This window comes from Mesoplodon bidens, assembly GCF_964165515.1.
Source record: "Mesoplodon bidens genome assembly, chromosome: 8".
NCBI lineage: Eukaryota > Metazoa > Chordata > Mammalia > Artiodactyla > Ziphiidae > Mesoplodon > Mesoplodon bidens.
In genome coordinates this window covers 21,228,308-21,247,299 of record NC_138165.1, presented here as the reverse complement: position 1 = coordinate 21,247,299, position 18,992 = coordinate 21,228,308, and the positions used below count along the sequence as shown (strand labels likewise).

The 18,992-nt window shown below is 40.3% G+C and overlaps 1 protein-coding gene across 18 annotated transcripts in view; it reads left to right on the top strand.

Moving 5' to 3' along the window:
• The window catches only part of OSBPL6 (oxysterol binding protein like 6), a 209,611-nt gene that overhangs the window by 158,936 nt on the left and 31,683 nt on the right, over nt 1–18,992 (top strand). For 16 of the 18 annotated variants that reach the window (XM_081242832.1, XM_081242822.1, XM_081242834.1 and 13 more), the window contains 4 exons: nt 125–257; nt 6,245–6,348; nt 6,911–7,003; nt 16,220–16,385. In XM_081242832.1, the coding sequence (XP_081098958.1) occupies nt 125–257; nt 6,245–6,348; nt 6,911–7,003; nt 16,220–16,385 (496 nt within the window). Of the gene's footprint in view, nt 1–124; nt 258–6,244; nt 6,349–6,910; nt 7,004–11,437; nt 11,513–16,219; nt 16,386–18,992 lie in introns of all 18 variants that reach the window. The other 2 variants (XM_081242831.1, XM_081242826.1) reach the window with 2 other exon arrangements.

The following is an 18,992-nucleotide window of genomic DNA, read 5'->3' as shown; positions in this document are numbered from 1 at the left end:
ATATTTTGAGCATGCCTTTTTGTTCCTCTCTTTTTTAATGTCACTTTGAGTATACTTGTGTTCTTTTTAGTAACTTAAATGTACTATTTCTGCCTAACCATACGCGTTTTTTTATTCATCGTAGGCGCAGCCAAACAGCTTTCCATGGCAGTCCCCTTTACCATGCGGTAGCAGCCTCCCTGCAACCTGCACGACCGGGCAGAGCAAAGTGGCAGCCTGGCTACAAGACTCGGAAGAAATGGACAGGTGTGCAGAAGGTTAGTTCTTGCCCATTGTGGGCTCTCAGGATGAGCCAAAGAAACAGCGCAAAAGGGGCAAATAGTGGGTGCTGTACCTTTCACCCCCCAAGCCCCCTTGATTGCCTCCAGCTTTTTTTTTTTTTTTTTCTTATTTTTATATCCCAGATCTCCTCTTTGCCATGTCTCGGGCTTCTTACCTGTCCGTTCTCCTGCACCCTCACAACTCCTGAATCTGGTTTTTCCCTTACCCGGACTCCCACCCACTTCAACCCTCTCACTTCATCGCATTAGCAGTCCCCTCTGGCTTCGTTAGCCTCCGACACCCCGCACCCTGGTGGCGATCACCCAACTGAGTGCTGCCTTGGGAGCACCCTCCAGCCTCGCTGCTGACAGTCTACTAGGTCACTTACACAGCTGCCTTCTCTGCTGCTCCGTCTGGCCCACAGAACAGTGTATGTTTCCCAACAACCAACAGTAAACAGCAAAATTATACTGATCTCAGATCCACAGTTACCTGGTAGTGGTGTTCCACTATGGATCAGTTATTAAATACTCCGAGCTAATACATGATTCTTCACTGTACCATCTCTCAGCCTCTTAATCTGCAGAAACTTTCTCCTTCCTTAAAATGAGCCTTAGCACATTGGTCCAAACTGGATCCACAGACCATTTCCAGTCTGTGAGACAGCTTTCATTTGACCTTCAAAAATGAACAAAACAAAACAACACAAAAACAACATAACAAGTATTTAATACATCTAAATTGATTTAATTTTTAAATTATCTTGAGATGATGTTGGGCCTAACTTTTTTGATATTAAATTTTTTTCTTTTATGAAGTTATGGTGAAAGGAGATGTTACGTTATTTTATGTCCTCACTTAGAAAAATTGAAATTTGGCAACCTGTGTTCATGCCCCAACCAGTTCTTTTTCTTTTTTTTTGCTTTACACATGTGTGAACTCAAAGTCTGCAGCATTTTTATTAGCCCTCTCCACATTCCAAACTTAATCTTTATGTGAAAATATGACTTTAAGGGGGATGTTATATTCATAAAGTGTGTCCAGCTAACATTCCATTAAAAGGGTTTTACTTGAGTATATTCACAAAACACACAGACGTTACTTTGCCTTTAGGAACTTCAGGTTGGGGAAGAAGCTGACCTCACTGTCCTAGACACTGTAGGCTTGCCTCTGCGGCGGTTCTAGACAGTCAGCCTCTCCTCTAATTTCTGCCACTTTGCACACGCTTGTGGAGTTTAACCTGGCCACCGACATTGCTGAAAAGATTGAGACTGTCTCCTGGGACAAAGTCCATTCATGTGACCAAAATAAATAGACATTGACCTTGATGCCAAGAAGCCCCTGGCTGGTGGGGGTTTGTCTTTGACTCCCTGTGTGCTTCAGATACTCTGTGGCCCATCCCTGTGCCCTCTCTCCGGTCTCGGGGGTGACCCTCCTTCTCTCCATCCTGAACTCTCTACCTGTGTCCTCATCCTGCCATTCTGTTCTCCTTCAGGATTTAGTGTAGTAATGATCTCCTGTCTTGAGAACAACCTCAGCCTTTCCCACTTCAGTCATTCCTACCCATAGACTTCAGCTTCTCTCCCATAATTTGACTTTGCCCTTTTTGCTCTATAGAAGAAGCTTTCTTGGCAGCAGGGCGCCATCTGCTTTCTGCTGTGTTTTCAAGCCTCATCCTCTGACCCGCCCTGCAAGACCTTCTTTAATGAGCCTCCTCTTTTAGGCCCCATGAAGTTTTCCTTTTTTTCCAACTGCTTCTTCTCTGTTTCATTGGGATTCTCCTCTGGCCAACCTTGGTTGCAGGGATGATCAAGATTCAGTATTCTGCTTTTAGCTTCAATAATAGTAACTATAGCTTGTTGAGTGCTCATATGGGCCAGGCACTGAACTAAGCACTTTACATATGTGGTATTTTATAGATTTTCACAATAGTACCAAGCAGGAATTTTGAACCATATTTTTATAGGTAGAGAAACTACAGCTCAGAGAGGTGAAGTAACTTGTCCAAGTTACACAGCAAGTACTTGACAGAGCTGCAGGGCTAACCCAGGCCAACTTGATCCTAATGACGGTGCTGTGTGCTTTGGAGATGACAGGCATGCTTCTGGTTTCAACTGCAGTCTCTGTTTTGATGATGGTAGTGGTGGTAGTGGCGGCAGCTGATAGGTATAGGGTGCCGCAGGCACTGTTCTAGGTGTTTTAAGTGCGTCAACTCATTTAATCCTCTCAACTCCACTTTACTCCACTAGGTGAGAAAACTTAGGTACAGAGAAGTTAACTCACTTGGACCCAGTTCACACAGCTAGTAATGGTGGAGCTGGGATTCAAACTTAGGCAGTCTGACTCCAGAGCATATGCTCTTAGTCACTGCACCATATTTCTCTCAAAAGGGCTGAAAACTCTCTTTAAATTTCAGACCTCTGTATCCAGCCTGTGCTACATTCCCACCCCCTTCCTTGCTGTGGACTCTCTCTGTCTGTACAGTCGGTCACGCCTTCTCCTCAGCCTGTCTAAAACCAAATTCTCTGTCTCCTCTGTGAAAATGGTCCCAGTTCCTGGGCTCCCCTGTTTTTTTCAGTGCTGCTCTCATAACCACTCCTGAAACCTCTGTCATCTGACTCCCCCACCCTGTTCATCCAGCTGAAACTGAGTTCTGTTATTTCTTCGCAAACTTCCCCCTTCTCCCCTCCCCCTCACCTACCCTTCCTCTGGAATTCCATTTCTGCTGTTCTAACTCAGGCTCACCCTTTGCCCAGTCTCTGACTGGTACCCGCACCCTCAATCTCTTGCTCTGTGGATCCGTCGCTCTTAGAGGCTCCTGGGAAATTACTGTGTTTGGACATGTTTGCATCCAGTGCCAGCACTTAGCAGCCGTTATCCCATTGCCCTCTGCTATGAGACGTAGGTATTGCTACTGTCCCCACTTTGCAGATGAGGAAAGTGAAATGCACAGAGGCTAAGGAGCCTGCCCAAGATTACACAGCCACCCCGACAGAGAGGCTGGGACTCCAGCCAACCCACATTTGACTAATCCCAAAGCCATTCTTTGTTCACTACATATAATAGTCCCTCATGACCACTATTTCATAAAATAACTTTTTTGCAAAAATCTCTTCAGGTGGTTCTCCGTGAGCTCTTGGGCTTTAGTCCAAACTACTTAGCCCAGCGTTTAACATCCAGCTTTCAGCTTTCTGGCCCTGCCTACCCTTTCAACCTTGCCTTCCATAGGCCTAATTAAACTTATTTGCTGTTTCCTGAACGTGCTCGCATGTTCCTGCCTCCATGCCTTTGCACAGGCTGTCTTCCCAACCTGCAGTGCCCTCTCTGCCCTCCTCCACCTTCCTGTTTTGCTGAAGCCTTTTTATCAATCCTCCAGACCCACAAAAGCTTCTACTGTCTCTTATAAGTCTGCTCTGACGACCTCAAACCACAGTAACTGTCCCTTTCCTGAACTACCACAGCACTTTTTTTTGGCGGGGGGCGGGGGGCGGGGGGCGGGGGGCGGGGGGCGTCTATTTTGATCATTTCATAGTATCCCAGTATTGAGGTTGGTTGCATTTCAGAAGTTCATCAAGTAACATCTTCTTGAACCCATAACATAGCACATTTATAGTTCCAGTACTTAAAGAGGTTATAGCTATTCATAGGTCTGGACTTCCGTCAGTCCAGATCTCAAGTATGTAAGGGAATTTCTTGGCTCTTGGAGAGCACTTTTTCCCATAGAAACAAAATATTAAATTAGTATTTTATATGCCATCCTTATGTACCAATATATGCCGTCACTAAAATGGTACGTAATAGTTCAACGTAGATTATTTATTGTGTACATTTTCTTTACACCAGAATGTAAATTCCATGAATCTTATTTTATTGCTATATACCCTGTGCTTAGAACTGTGCTGGGTGCATAGTGTTTTCCAAGTCAGTGATTCCTAAATGAAATAGTAAATGGATAACTTTGGATATACCTTAATTTATTTAACTATTCCGCAATTGGACGTTTCTTTTTCTTTTTTTAATTTAATTTTAAATTTTATTTTGGAATAGAGTTGATTTACAATGCTCTGTTAGTTTCAGGCGTACAGCAAAGTGATTCAGTTATACATATACATATATCTATTCTTTTTTCAGATTCTTTTCTCATGTAGGTTATTACAGAATATTGAGTAGAGTTCTTTTAGAACAAGGTAGGGAAGATGAGAAGGTAAGTAAACTGCTAGATATTTAAGTTTAAAATTTTTTACTGTTATAAACTGTCTCAACAGTCCTTTCTTGGCATAATATTTCCTTTTTCCCAGATTCTAAAATTAGATCTAATTTAATGAAATTCTAGAGATTTCTTTTTTAAAGGTATTTTTATTGTCTTGGGCAAGTCCTTATAATCCTTACATACAACCAGGCACTTAAGCAAGGAGCAAAATTCTGCCAGGGGTTTCATTTCTTCCATGATAGAAGTGTCAAGGAATGGTGTGCTTGTTCCAAGTTAAGGCCCTAGAAGAATGATTAAACATAGTGCAGTTAATACTCCATAAAGACCATTTCTGGTTTTCATAGAATTTTCTCACCTCCCATCTCAGTTGCTACTTTCATTAGGAAGGTAAGAGAGTAAATAGTACTGTCACCACTTGACAGGTGAGAAAACTGCAGCTGAGAAGTGTAAAGTAAATCAATGTCTCCCGACCCTTAGTTTTGGATCCTTTTGCCTTGAATCGAGTTCATTCACCAAGTTCTCTTTCCATTCTGTTAGAAAGAATTTTAAGCCCTATTTCTATATCTCTACGCTGCCTACATACACCATTTGTGTAGAATAATCACAGCTATTTAGGAGAATTAATGTAATATTTACTGGATAGAAGCTTTAATGGATAGGTAGTGTTAGATAATGTCCCTACCAGCATGGTGCCTGTGATGTAGTTTTGTTCTTTAAAAGGCAAATTAAAATATAGGTCTCTTGGGCTTCCCTGGTGGCGCAGTGGTTGACAGTCCGCCTGCCAATGCAGGGGACACGGGTTCGTGCTCCGGTCTGGAAAGATCCCACATGCCGCGGAGCGGCTGGGCCCGTGAGCCATGGCCGCTGAGCCTGCGCGTCCGGAGCCTGTGCTCCGCAACGGGAGAGGCCACAACAGTGAGAGGCCCGCGTAGCAAAAAAAAAAAAAAAAAAAAATATATATATATATATATATATATAGGTCTTTTCTAGCCAACTCCTTTCTCCTCTTCCCTCTAACCCCTGCCTTCTTTCTTTGTACTAATTTTCTCCCTCATTCCTTCCCGTTTATCTTCGGTATTTCCTACCCTTCCAAGTCACTCACTTTATTTCTTCGTGGGGCGCAGGGGAGGAGTACAATGGTGCTGCCTCCCCTGAAATGGGGAGGGAGTGGTGGAAGGGTTCTAGCCCCCTCAGTACTCTCTTCCATCACCTGCATTGGGTGATTTCCTTTCTTGAGGAATTTAAAGGCCACTGATGGCCAAGAGTTCCCTGGAAGAACAACAGCAGGACTTGAACAGCTCACCTAGGGCTCCACCCTAGGGCAGATGCTGCTGAGAGGTGGGACCTGGGTGGGACCTGGCCCCCGATGGATTGCTGCTGCCCTGCTCTCTGTAGAGTGTGCAGAGATTCTGAGTCCTATATGAAGACCTTCATAGCAGGTAGACACATTCCTAACAACAGAACTGTACAACTGCTGAAGTGCCCTCAGCAGGAAAATGAGCACACCCAATTTCACTGGGATTTTAATGGCTTTCTACACTAATAACTGTTCATTTGTAAGAGTGGGTTTTGAGGTCATCCAATAAATAATCAGTGGTTGTATGGTTCTAAACCGGAGACCAGTTCTGTTTTCTTTCATTTGCCAGTATCATCATTCTATAAACATAGATCTGCCTCATCATATTTGCCATAATTTGGATAGAGTGCCTTTTATTATCATCACCACCATTCCCTGCCCAGTTGTAACATATTTTAATTTCTGATTTGTATTAGACCTTGCACACTGCCAGTCAAACCTTGTGGAACTTAGCAAGCTCCTGCAGAATTTGGAAATACTTCAGAGAACTCAGTCAGCGCCTAACTTTACTGACATGCAGGTAAACATTTACTGCTGCTGGTCAAAGGACCTTAAGATATTCACGCAGAATTTTTACTGGATTGTTCTATGAATATACAAGGTAACATTTAAAGGGAAATAACTACAATAAGGATTGGTTTATATTCTGGAGTTATTCTTAATACTTTTCAATCTTGGTGTCATTGTGGTAAGATATATTTTTTGAAATGTTTTACATTTAAATACAAACTAACTGGAAGAAGTAAATATCTGAATCATTCTTTCATTTTTGTGTTGCATTAGAAATGATAGTTATGAAGACATAACTTAGATACTCTCAGAATTATTACTGTCTTTTCATGTAGCAAAAACGCTAATCCTGTTTTCATTTGGGGTAGCAGAAAAATATGTTTTATGGTTAAGTTTTTATCTCTGCTTTTAATGCCCACTGTGCATCAGATATACCTTTATCTCCTGGCTGGTTTGCTTTAGGTGTCTAACAGTGATTCAGTACTAACTTGCTGTGCTCTCTTTGTCTATACCTGTATCATCTGTGTTAACTTAATAATGCTTTGTTGCTTTTAACTATTTGTGTAATGTAGGCTAACTGTGTAGATATTTCAAAGAAAGACAAGCGGGTCACAAGACGATGGAGAACAAAAAGTGTCAGCAAAGATACAAAAATACAGCTGCAGGTACAGACTTTACTTTTCCTTCATTTATACTTATATATATATATATTTTAAAATATTAGTCTGTATATATCAATTCATAGAAGTTGAAAAGCTTAAAGCAGCTTCTAACTGCTTTAAAGCTAGTGCTTTTCAGACTGAGTTATATTATCTAAAGTAGTGAGAAATCTATTCTTATTCTGGCATAAGTAAAAAGAATTTAAAGTTAAAATTATGTAATATGTCTGTAAAGTGGCATTTTCATCCTCAATTATGGCCTTGGAACCATTAAAACATATTTTAACAAAAAGTCACCTTAAAAATCTAGACTGAAAGTCAAATGGGTTGTAATGAACATTCATTTATATATACTAGATCTTAAAAGAGGCTTTTATGTGTTAACGCTGTCCAAACTTGTATCTATCAATAAATGAGATGAGGACTGCAGTAGGTTAGAAAGTAACAAACTTGAGTTCTAATCTAATCACTGTGATTTCCTGGCAGTATAATCTCATGCATTTCTGTTAAATTTTCAGGGCTTCCATTAACTCCTGGGTAAAGTGATGGAGTTTACTTGATGATCTCTGAATTCCTTTTCAACTCTAAAATTCTATGATTCTACAAAAATATTATTGGCCATCAACAATCACTTTTAAAATTTGAACTAAAGTCTTCATGGCTTGTGATAAATTTACTTGAAATTCATTTTAAATAAGTTATTTAGTTGAAATTAATAGTTTAAAATTTTTAAAGTAAGATCCTTTTATGTCATTGTATTGCAATGATACAAAATATGGCAAATGTCTAAAATCTCTTATGTCAAAATTCATGTTACTTTCAGACCTTTAAGCTTGAAATTCTGCTACTCCAATTCTAGCTATATATTATAAAGGACTCTTGCCCTGCACAATCAAAATTAGACTTATGATTTTGTTTTTCTTTTTATTGCACTATAAATCAATCTATATTCTAACACAGAGGTACAAGGGACTGCTTTTTAGAATTCTTCAGTCTTTTAAGTAAGAAAAATAATTCTTCTTTAATTCTGGTTTTATTGATAACATTCTTTGTGTTTTAATTCTGAATGTATGAATAACAAACTCTTTGTTGCTTTGCTTGCTAATCTGATATATTTGAAAATAAATTTTCACAAGCACTAATGATCGGTGTTTTTTTTAGTTAGAATGTCCACATTCTATGAACACAATTTTTTGTGGTCTTTTGTTCAGTATGTTTCTGTGCGTTTTCCCTTCTTTTCAGAAAATTAATGCTATAGAGACAAATATGCCAAATGACTTCACAAGAAAATTGCCTAAAATTGCTTTTGAGCATATGATTGTCTAGTTTTGTGGTGATCATTTTTGTTGTTGTTGTTGTTGTTTAAACATGGTATCTATGGTTATCATAGCCAGGAAAAAAGAACCTTAATTATAAATAAAATACTTGAAGAAGGCCAGCGTCATAAGAACATATGTATTTGTGGATAGATAACATTTCAGTCTTGTTTTTATAAGGTATCCCATTGAACAAATTCCCATTCACAGCTGTGGTCTGCAATAGGTTGGTTCTCAACGTGTATGAGTGCAATGCCACTGGCTGTCCTACTGTGGTTACGAGGCCCACCATGGTCCCCATATCACTCAGTGTTTTCTGGAAGAAACAGAATGTAATTCTGAATAGCCCTCCTATTCACAGGCTGTGCTTTTCAATATGTGGAGAGTTTATGAAGATTTTTTTCTGAGTCATCAAAAGAAGTTGCTCAAAAAGCAGGAGAATATTCTCCATTTCATATTCCTGTCACATTTTGGGGTGGTTTGTTCTTAAATTTTCATTTATGCTCTTTTGCCTTGTTTCTGTTTTGGCAAAGAATAACAAAATGGCCCTTGTGATTCTAGTTTAATTATTTTGGGGGGAAATTGAAACCATCTCTTCCCATACTCAAAGAAAATGCTAAACTTTCGAAAGTAGATTTAGTTCCAACTCCAGTGGAAATAAATAGACTGAGAGGTGGCGGTAAGCTATTAATCATTCCCAGAGAAACCTCACTTCCACTTGATCTGGTAAAACAAAGGATTGTAGGGTGAATGCTACAGAATTTAGTACCATCCCTAGACATTTTCTGCTCACCCAAACCAACAGGCCTTCCAGAATCCCTCAGGATGCTCATTCTCTATCACTGAGAAGTTACTTGGAAGTTTCTTCACCATGCACACCTGACTGGGGAATCTTAAAATCAGCCAGGGATGACTATGACTAATATGAATGTCATTACTCATCAATATTTTACCTACAGAAAGTCATAGCATTTATTTTTACTGTAGTGGATTAAACATACCCACCACTTTCTCCCACCCTAATACACAGGTTTTTCCCTCCTGTTTTAAATGTTTCTTGACCATCAGAATCCCATCTCATGATACCAAGTATTTGTTTTGAGCCCATAATCATCTCACTACTTGAACCACTTTCTTCATTGTTGTGGCCAACTTGAGAGACTTTTTTGGTAGTGAGTGGCTCATTTTTCATCCCCTCTGTCGTTTGGAACTTCTAGTCCACCAGACATTTATGCAGGAACCTAGACTGCCTGGTGGTGGTGGTGGTTATTGTTCCTGCTGTTGTTGTTATGGATCTTGTTTTACTGAAGTTTGTATGCAGCATTCTACAGTAGTTGTAATTTTTGAAATAATTATAAAATAGATCATTTTAAAAATTGACCTTAGGGAAGTAAAAATGAAGAACATGTTATACTGCATGTTTGATTGCTTATTCTTAGGTAAGTTAGATTATGCTGTTGATATGAATGTGAATGTTAAAATTTGGACCATATTTCTCCTTGAAGCAACTGGGAAGCTAGCTCAAGAATCCATTGTGTAATTAATTGGAGGCAATAGTTGTCCTAGACGTCTCTGTGGAATTACCTGTTAGAAAAAATACTTCCTGTGTCCCAAAGCTCAAATTTCTCGTTCTCATAAAAATCTCAGTATCATCATCATGCAGTAAAACAGTTTGCTTGTGTTTTAAATGAGGCGGAGGAGGGCAAGAAGAGAATGATTTTATAAGGGTTGCTGTAGAAGAGATTGCTGTTACATTTCCTGTGTTGCTAATAGCATGCATTAAATACTAGATCCGTAGATATTGGAGAGAATGAGGAATAGTAGGAGGTATGGGGTAGCAGATAAATGATCTGATGTCATTCACGTGCAGCTATCCTAGATCTCACAGATGCTCAAATTACACTGAAGAGTAAAAATATGTTCTTTCTCCTTTTTTTTTTTCTTTTTTATTACAGTAGGCATAAAGGAATTTTGTATAGGAAATGTTTTGTCTAGAGCAGATTATGTGTGTGTGTTTGTGTTTAATAAACATATACATATATGTACACAGAAGATTTATGACGATTGAGAGAAATGTGAATATAATTTGGAAAATTAAAGAGAATTGGAGATATAAGAATTTAAAATATTTTTCTGTTATTCCAAAAAGACTAACACAGCCATGCTGGGTTTTTTCTCAGTCTGACTGTTAGGTGACCCTGAGAACATTTCACCTAATTGGAACTGAATTTATTGCTCACAACCTTGAAGAGTCAGGGTCTGTCAAATGCAGCAAAGTTGAGTTGATTAGAAGGCAGTGTTATTACCCTTTATCGTGTCCACCAAAAAGAGAAGAAAAAAAAGAAAGAAGGAAAGAAAGCAAGCTCTAAGATTCTTCTACTGGTTTATGCGTAGTTGCACATCACTAAATGAAGCCTATTTTTTCAGATTTTCATAGCTGATTTTTATAGGTGTCCCAGCACACTGAGGTCATTGAGATTTTTTCCCTATATTATGGGGACTGGCTTCCTCCTTGGAAAATTCTTCAACCCGAAAATCAGTATCATTCTTAATACTGAATCTCAGAGACCTTTATAGTAGGAGAAAACATAGGGAGTTGAGGATTCCTGCTATCCTTCCCCTTACTTTTTCCTCCCAGCAAGAAACAAAAAATTCTTCCTGACCAACAGGAGGCTCTCATTACAACCTGTTTGCTTTAGCCTTTGCACATTATTTATTTAGTCACTTTTCCCTGAACTCATTTTTTTTTTTGCTTTGATCTACTGAATGCCTTTTGGCTTCGTAGAACATGGCATTGCATGAATAAAACAAGTCCTACATTTATTTTACCTTGAAATCGTAAGCTCTTCATCACTTCATAACTTTCCATCTCCTTTTGGGGTAGGGGTTATATTCAGCAAATAGATTTAAGTGTTTGGGTGTTCTACCATGAGAACAATAAACTTTTCTCACAGCATGAATGCCCCTCCAAGCTATTTTCAATGCTAAGATTTAGCAAAAGTCAACTTTGAGTTAAAAATTCTCCCTCTCCCTTGTCTGATTATCTTCCATCCTCCCATATCCTGTCTTCTCCCTCCCCCATCCCGTGTTTTCTCCTCCCTCCTCTTCTCTCATTCACTGTCAGGAAGGGCCATCTTCGAAGGGCCAGTTCAGCACAGCTCGGCGCCGGCAGAGGCTAGCAGCAGCAGTGGCTACAACAGTGAGTGGATTTCAATCTCAAGTGGATGTTTAATGAGAATGAGAAACTGTGTACTAGTGTCACCCTGCCCCGCGTTCCAGTGGTGCCGCTCGTGTGCGATGGCATCAAGCACAGCCCTCTCCTGTGTTGGCGGAGCTCTCGCATGTTCTCTGGCTGTCTTTGCACTGCCGGCCTCACACACAGGTGTTTGGGTTTGCAATGGAAAACTATCATGGGATCCAGATCTCTAGTTCTACTCTCAGTGTGAGAAACAGTTTAAATTCAAGGATGCAAAACGGAGTGTGTGGGCGATTTCCTGAAACGATGTGGGTTTGGGGATTTTTCTTCTTGTTTTTTTTTTTTGTTTTTTTTGCCATACTGATATTGGAACCGTTGCTAACTGATTTCTGTTTTTCTAAGAAAAGCCATGTTACTACAGACATAAATTGTGCTTTTTTGGTAGCAATGTGACTATTTAAAAAGGATGTGAAAATAAAGAAATGAGAGGGTAAGAAAAGGTGAATTTTGATATCATCTCTCAGCGACTACCCAGACTTACACTTAGCAAAGGAAAGTTGTTTTCTGGAAAGAATATTGAGCTGGAAATCAGAAAATATAGTGTGGAAAGGAGAAAACCACAAAGTTAAATGGTGTTTAATTCACATCTAGATGTTGGTTTGGCTTTTTTTTTTAAAGAGAAAATAGGATGGATGTTAGGAGGTTAGAGGGAGTGTTAAGATATATAAGGCAAATAACTAAAACTTAAAATTGAATAGAAAGTGCTTAGAATAGTGAACTGCCACGTGGAATATAAAATAGAATATGTAAACCAAGAACCTTATGCTGGATAAAAATAAATCATAATATTTGTTTAATCATGACATCCTATCAACTTTTTATATACAGAGTACTGAGTTCATGGCAAGCATTAATTTTTTGGCTATTACGTAAGATTTCCTGAATTATCATAGTCTTGCTCTTGCTGCTGGTGAAATGTATTTTAAGACTAGAATTGCTGAAAAATATGAAAAGATTTTGGTTGCATTGTGGGAGAATGGATACTGGTAGAATATAATAAAACTGAGATTAGATCCTATTTGAATAGGTTGATTTTTTTTTTTTCGTTGGGAGTACAAGAGAAAAAGCTTTTGAAAGATGGAGGTATTAATGCTCACCTCCTCCAGGGTAGCTGTGACCACAGAGGTTAAGAATAACTTAGAGCATCTAATGAATGAAGCTGGCAGCATTGAGTCATGTATTCAGGAATAATTAGAGGGAGTGGTTACTCTAAACCCTCTAGGATCTATAGCTTTTAACTCCATACCAGAGCAGGACAACATCTAGCAGGACCTTCCGCTGGCTCCCTCATCCCCCTTGCCCACATCTCAGTGACCTGTCGCTGGTGACTCAGCCCTCCTGTTTCTTTTAGTGCAGTGGTTCCCCTTAATTCCCTGCCTTTCCTCTTCCCAGCAGTAAAGTTAGCCCACACATTTGGAGTCTGTCCTATCCTGCTAGTTGCCTTTTGTCTGGAATTCTTCCAAATGACTCCAGCTACTTGTTCTCCTTGCCCACTTAGGTGTGTAGGGCAGCTGAGATTGCTCCCAAAGACAGGTACACTCAGGATGTTTCAGAGATTTATTCTTGTTGATTCTTAGCACTAGCATCCATAATGGTCCACTTGCACCATCAGGCAGGCCCAACAGAATAGGGGGTTGGAAAGGAGAAACGCTGGCCCCTCCCCGTAGAAGGGCCCCAAGAGTCCCAGTGCAATCAGTACTCCACACTAGCATCCCTGTACATGTGATGCAGAGTAACAGTAGCAGGTGACTTTTCATATTGGCTCCGTGAGTTGTATATATGCTCAATATCTTCCTTAGACTTGCTGTTGTGTGTTCTCTTTTTTATTCATGTTTACCACTGCTAAATTTCAGTGCCAGTAGTCCACTGTCAATCTGTTCCTCTTTTGGCTTCTTTATAGACAGGTGATAAAAGCATCTCCTAACAATCCCCTTCCAAACTGCAGTTACTGGTACCAGAATATTCCAGGATCAGGCTTCCTCCCTGTCACAGGATTTCAAGGAAGCCTTGGATTTCTTTCCTAAGGAGGATGTGAAGTTGCATTTCCATCATTGAGGTTTCTCACATACAAACATTGAGAGCTGTAGACAGCCCTACTCCAGTCATCACTGACAGAGAACCTAGTTACCGTTTAAATTTTCAAATCCCATAATACTCAAATTGATAAATAAAAAAATGAGTAAATAAGCCCCCAGGCTGAAGAGATATTCAGTTAGAGTTAGATTAATACATCTCAATTTGTATTCTCAATTTCATTTCATGAATTTTTCAGTTAAAATGATCCATTCCACATAACTTCTTTTAACCAAAAAAAAAAAAAAATCAATATAAACGTTTTCAGTCAGAAGTATATAAATACTAGTTTTCAGTGTCCCAGGGAAGTGCTTGATTGCAGTTTGAATAGAGCATTCCAAGTCCCTTTCCCTGTGGGTTATATACAAAATCATTTTTCCCGTTTTAATTGCCAATTTAAACTTCCATTATGTTCAAACTATAAATTTGTAACATGTTTTTCTTCTCAGTGTCTGATTCCAACTTTTAATAAAGAGCCCATTATCTCAGGAACAAGTCTGGGTCCTCACTGGACTCTCTGGGCCTCCACTGCACCCTGGCCTCCCATCACTACTGCTCCCCCAGCCTCCCTATCCACTCAAGGGAGGAGACCCCTCTCCTACACCATGCCCCTCCTCGGAGCATTGAGGGCACCTGAGTGCAGATAAAACCCTTTTGTTGATCCTCAACACATTTCATTCCCCACCACCGAACATGCACATTCCTTTTTCTCAAACGCTCTTCTAGTTCCTTGCATCCTGAAACCATATCCTTAAATCTGCAAACTCCTTGGTCTACCCATTTCCTCAAGTCACAGTCTCTGCCCATGACCTCCTCATCACCAACCTTTCCATGGATTCTCTCTTTCCCTCCTAGAGGGCCTTGGGCTGACTGCTCTTTCTAGATTTAGCATCACCACAGGCAAGGACAGAAATTTTCTTTATCTGTCTTTAAATATTCTTTCACATAAACCCCATTCCCTTATGGATATCCTAAAAAACCTCAGTCATTACTGTCACAAAGTTGCCTGGATAGGATTCCAGCAAATTACTGAACCCAAGAACCCCATTTTCTCAAATGGCTTATCTGCCACTTTTGTGTCTCTTCTCTGGAATAGCCAGGAATTCAGATCCTGACGAGATAAACAAGCTGTGGTCACCTCCCAGCCCAGCGTAGCCAAGGTCCCCATGGGGGATGAGGAAGAGTTACTTTGATGACTCCAGATACCAGATTCTTCCCATATCATATTAACATGCTTAGCTTAGCGGAATTGGGGAGAACGCTTCATGCCCACTTTCTTTCCCAGTAAGCCTTGGATATCTTTTGAGATAAATAACTCCTTGCCAAGACAAAGCTACATCCTAAGGACCCTCTCCAGTCTCAACTGCCCTCACCCAGACCCACCAACTGCAGCTCAGGCTAGAGTTCTGGGGTGTCTCCATCTCCTCCATCCCTGTAACCTCCGTGCACAGGCACATGCTTGCTTGCTCCCTCCCTCCCCTCTTTTTCTGTCATGAGGTTTAAAGCTAAATAAAACAATGAAAAAAGGAAGTGGTTCTGACATACATGTACATCAGATAAGATATTGGTTCCTTCCTCCTACAGCATATTTTCTGTTAGGTAGAGGGTGTGAATTATCTTTTAATTTATACAAGATTCAGCATGTGGAGGAGTCTAAGATTCTGATTCTTGAAGGTAATTGAATGCATATCTGTGCAGTAAGACTTAGGGGACCTCCCCTGGTAATCTGATTTATAAGAGGAATTGGTATTCTCATTTTCCAAGAGTGTTTGGCTGACAGCATTTGTAATGGTCAGGTAGAACCTTCTAGAAGGAGAGGGAAAGGTGCTTTGCCTCCGCCCATCAGAAGCCTAGCCCAGATCCAGCCTGGGCAAGGAAGTACCTCTAGCCATCTGGGGAAATCTATAGGAATATGACTTTTTTTACTTAATGCTTTTCAATGTTGGCCAGTTCATAAGCCATGTTTATGTAACATACAAAGGTAAACTACAGTAACTTACATTTCATTTACAAATACATCTTGATAAATCATTTTCAAATTTAATTGTGAGTCCCTTTAAGCCATTATTATATTTAGTATTAAACTGACTTATGTTTTATCTAATGGCAATGGAGCAAGTGAATCTTTCTGTATACTCACCTCTTGAATTTTTACCTATTCAGTAAATTCCTGCTCCAGGCTCAGAAAGAAGTAGGCATAAAAAGTGCTCTGACTTGAGTACCCAGACTTTGTGAGAGAAAGTCAGCTACGCCACAGTTCAGACTGCTTTCTGCCAGCACTGTTTCTGTGGGTTCAGAGCTGAAGCTTATCTGGGATTGTGCCTGTTCTTCCTGTCATTGTATAGTCATCTCTCCCTGTGACAGTGAAAAGCCAGTGAGTCAGTGGCAGTGCTAAATCAACTATGGGAAATGAGACTCCTTCCTACCCAGCCACCTGCAAAATAAATGAGTACTGTCTCCGAGTGTGTCCTCAGAGAGGAATCTATTATACTGGAGACTGGAAGAGATCTTTTCTATGTAAGAGAGGGTGGAACAATGTGCTGTTGTTCGCTAATAATTTGTGTCCTCCGCTTGCAGGTTCCTTTCAGTGCTACCATGTCCCCGGTTCGCTTGCATTCCTCCAACCCCAACCTTTGTGCAGACATTGAATTTCAGACTCCCCCTAGCCATCTCACAGACCCTCTGGAAAGTTCAATGGATTATACAAAGCTTCAAGAAGAATTTTGTCTAATTGCACAGAAAGGTAACAATAAATATAATGTGCCCTTGAGAGAAGCTCTCTTTCTTGATGGGAAGCTGCCATTTATTCTCTTATCCTTGTTTAGGTTATCATGGTAGAAAGGTCAAACGGTTTATATATTTATTGCAGTTCTGTAAACAAAATGCAGTGGGATATGATGCCCACCTCCTGGGATAACACACATCATAGGGTTACAGTTTTGACTGAGTAACGAAAGTAGCATTGAGGGTGAGAAAAGGCAGAAAGGCAGAAGGACAAAAAGGGTGTTAACCTTTGATGACTGTTCTTCCTGTTGCTTTCAGGCCTGGCACTAGGATTGTAGGCCATCATAAATTAAAATTTGATTTTCTTCACTCAGAGAATATTAGGATAAGGGGATTATCTATTTATTCTCTGAAATTTGCGGAATCAAACACTTAGGGGGAAAAAAAGGCATTATCCCAGGCAGGTCAGCAGACACTACTACTCAACATCTGTTTTTCATCATTTAATACACACTTGTGAGTTAGCCTTAGCAAGGGAAAAAAAGAAAAGAAACAGATTCTGTTTTGAAACTCTTTTTTTATTAAATGACCTAATAAGTTTTACTTTACAGTTTGTGGGTGAGGAATTCAGGAAGGCTCAGCTAAGCAGTTCTTCTGTGCCACGTGGCATTGGTTGGGCTCCCTCAACAGTATTCAGCAGGAAGCTGGGCTGAATTGTTCAAGGTGTCTTCACTGGCACTTTGGTTGGACCGCTCGGAGGCTGCACACAACTCTATCCCTCTCCTTCTCCCTCTCCGTGGCAGCTCAGGGCTCCAAAAGAATGGAGTGGATTGGAACGGAAGCAGCCAGCTCTGGACCTGAAGCACTGTCCTTTCACTGCACTCTGCTGGTCAGAGCTTCACAGGCCAGTCCAGATTTGAGGGGAGCAGAAGTCCACCCCACCTTGGAGTCTCTTTTTTGATGTTAAGCTTTCAATAACGCATGTTGCAGAAGCTCAGTTGCTGTCATCAGGCACAGGGAGTAAGAGTATAATAAATAAGAAGCAGGAGAGTGGAGTGTAGGTGGACTGGGCCGTCTTGTCTGTGTTTACCAAGAAGAGCCTCAGCTCCCAGATGAACTCCCTCCCCTTATTGCTATAGCATTTAAATTTCAGCCACTGAAACTTTGTGTGTGGGTGTGTGTGTGTGTGCGTGTGTGCCTTATGATAGTACCTTCCCAGTCTCTTGGAGAAAGATACACATTATGTTGTTTTCAGTCACTAACATCTTATTATGAATTAATCACATTTATTTCCCCTGGGCCCGCTGGTAATAGGTTATAAAATATTCTTGGAAATGTGTGTTAAATGGAACATCTCAAGTACCCCCCATAATACTCAAGAGCCTAGTGACTCAGGAAAGAAGGGGCACACTCTGAGGACATCTCTGGGAATGCTGAAGTCAACAAAAATGTATAGTCTCCTTTTTTTTTTTTTTTTTTGCGGTACGCAGGCCTCTCACTGTTGTGGCCTCTCCCGTTGCGGAGCACAGGCTCCGGACGCGCAGGCTCAGCGGTCATGGCTCACGGGCCCAGCCGCTCCGCGGCACGCGGGATCCTCCCGGACCGGGGCACGAACTCGCGTCCCCTGCATCGGCAGGCGGACTCCCAACCACTGCGCCACCAGGGAAGCCCTATAGTCTTAAACCATCAGCAAAGACGTGCTAGGAGAGATTTCTTTAATTCCACAATCCTGAAGCAATTAAACTATATCATCTCCCCGACCTTTTTTTTCTATAGATTTTTCAGTTGAGATTCTGTAAGGCCACCTCTCTTTCACCTCCTGTTTTACTCCTTGCACATTTTTATTGCATATCTTAGCTGGATGCTAATCATGTCATTAAACTAGAGCAATGTTATTTTGTTTATGTAACAGCATAGATTTATGGCCAGGAAAGCCAGTAGCTTTTACTTCTAATGTGAGGTTATAGCAGCAGGTAAAATGAGACAGCAAGTGTGTGAATTAACTATAGCACAGCTTCTAAAGGAAGATGGGTAAGTTTGAAGGTAGCCCTGGGAAAGCTTTGTGTATTTGGTTGCAATCCGGAGGCTTTCAGGAAATCCAAGTTTCAACAGAATTTTAAAACCTTTGTTGAAACAACATGTTTTCTTTTCAGTTGTGCTAGAAAAAAAGGGGGGGGCTTTTCTATGACTATTGAATGAACTCTTTAGGAAGAATTATGGATTTTGAAATGAGTGAGAGTCTGCTTTTAGAGCTGCCAGTTGGGTTAACATATTTCAGCTATCAAGTTATTACCTTAAAATTGATAACTAGAATGTAGCACATAAATCAATAGATTGTGAGTCCCTTATGATCTCACCATTTTTCCCCTTTAATTCAGGCCACTGTTTTATGCTAAATTTTTCCACTTCTTTAAAAAAAATCCTTTCTCTTATAAGGAAATCCCTATTTTAGAAGACTTTGCATTTTATAGAAACTGTTATTGTAAAGATAGGAGTTGGAAATTCAACCTTTTTGTGTTTCAGAATTAAAGACTGCCTTGGATTTTTACCAATGTATGTTGTTAGGTATGCAGAAATGGCGGTGGAGGTTGTTTTTATTGTTGCTTTTATTTTGTTTTATTTTATT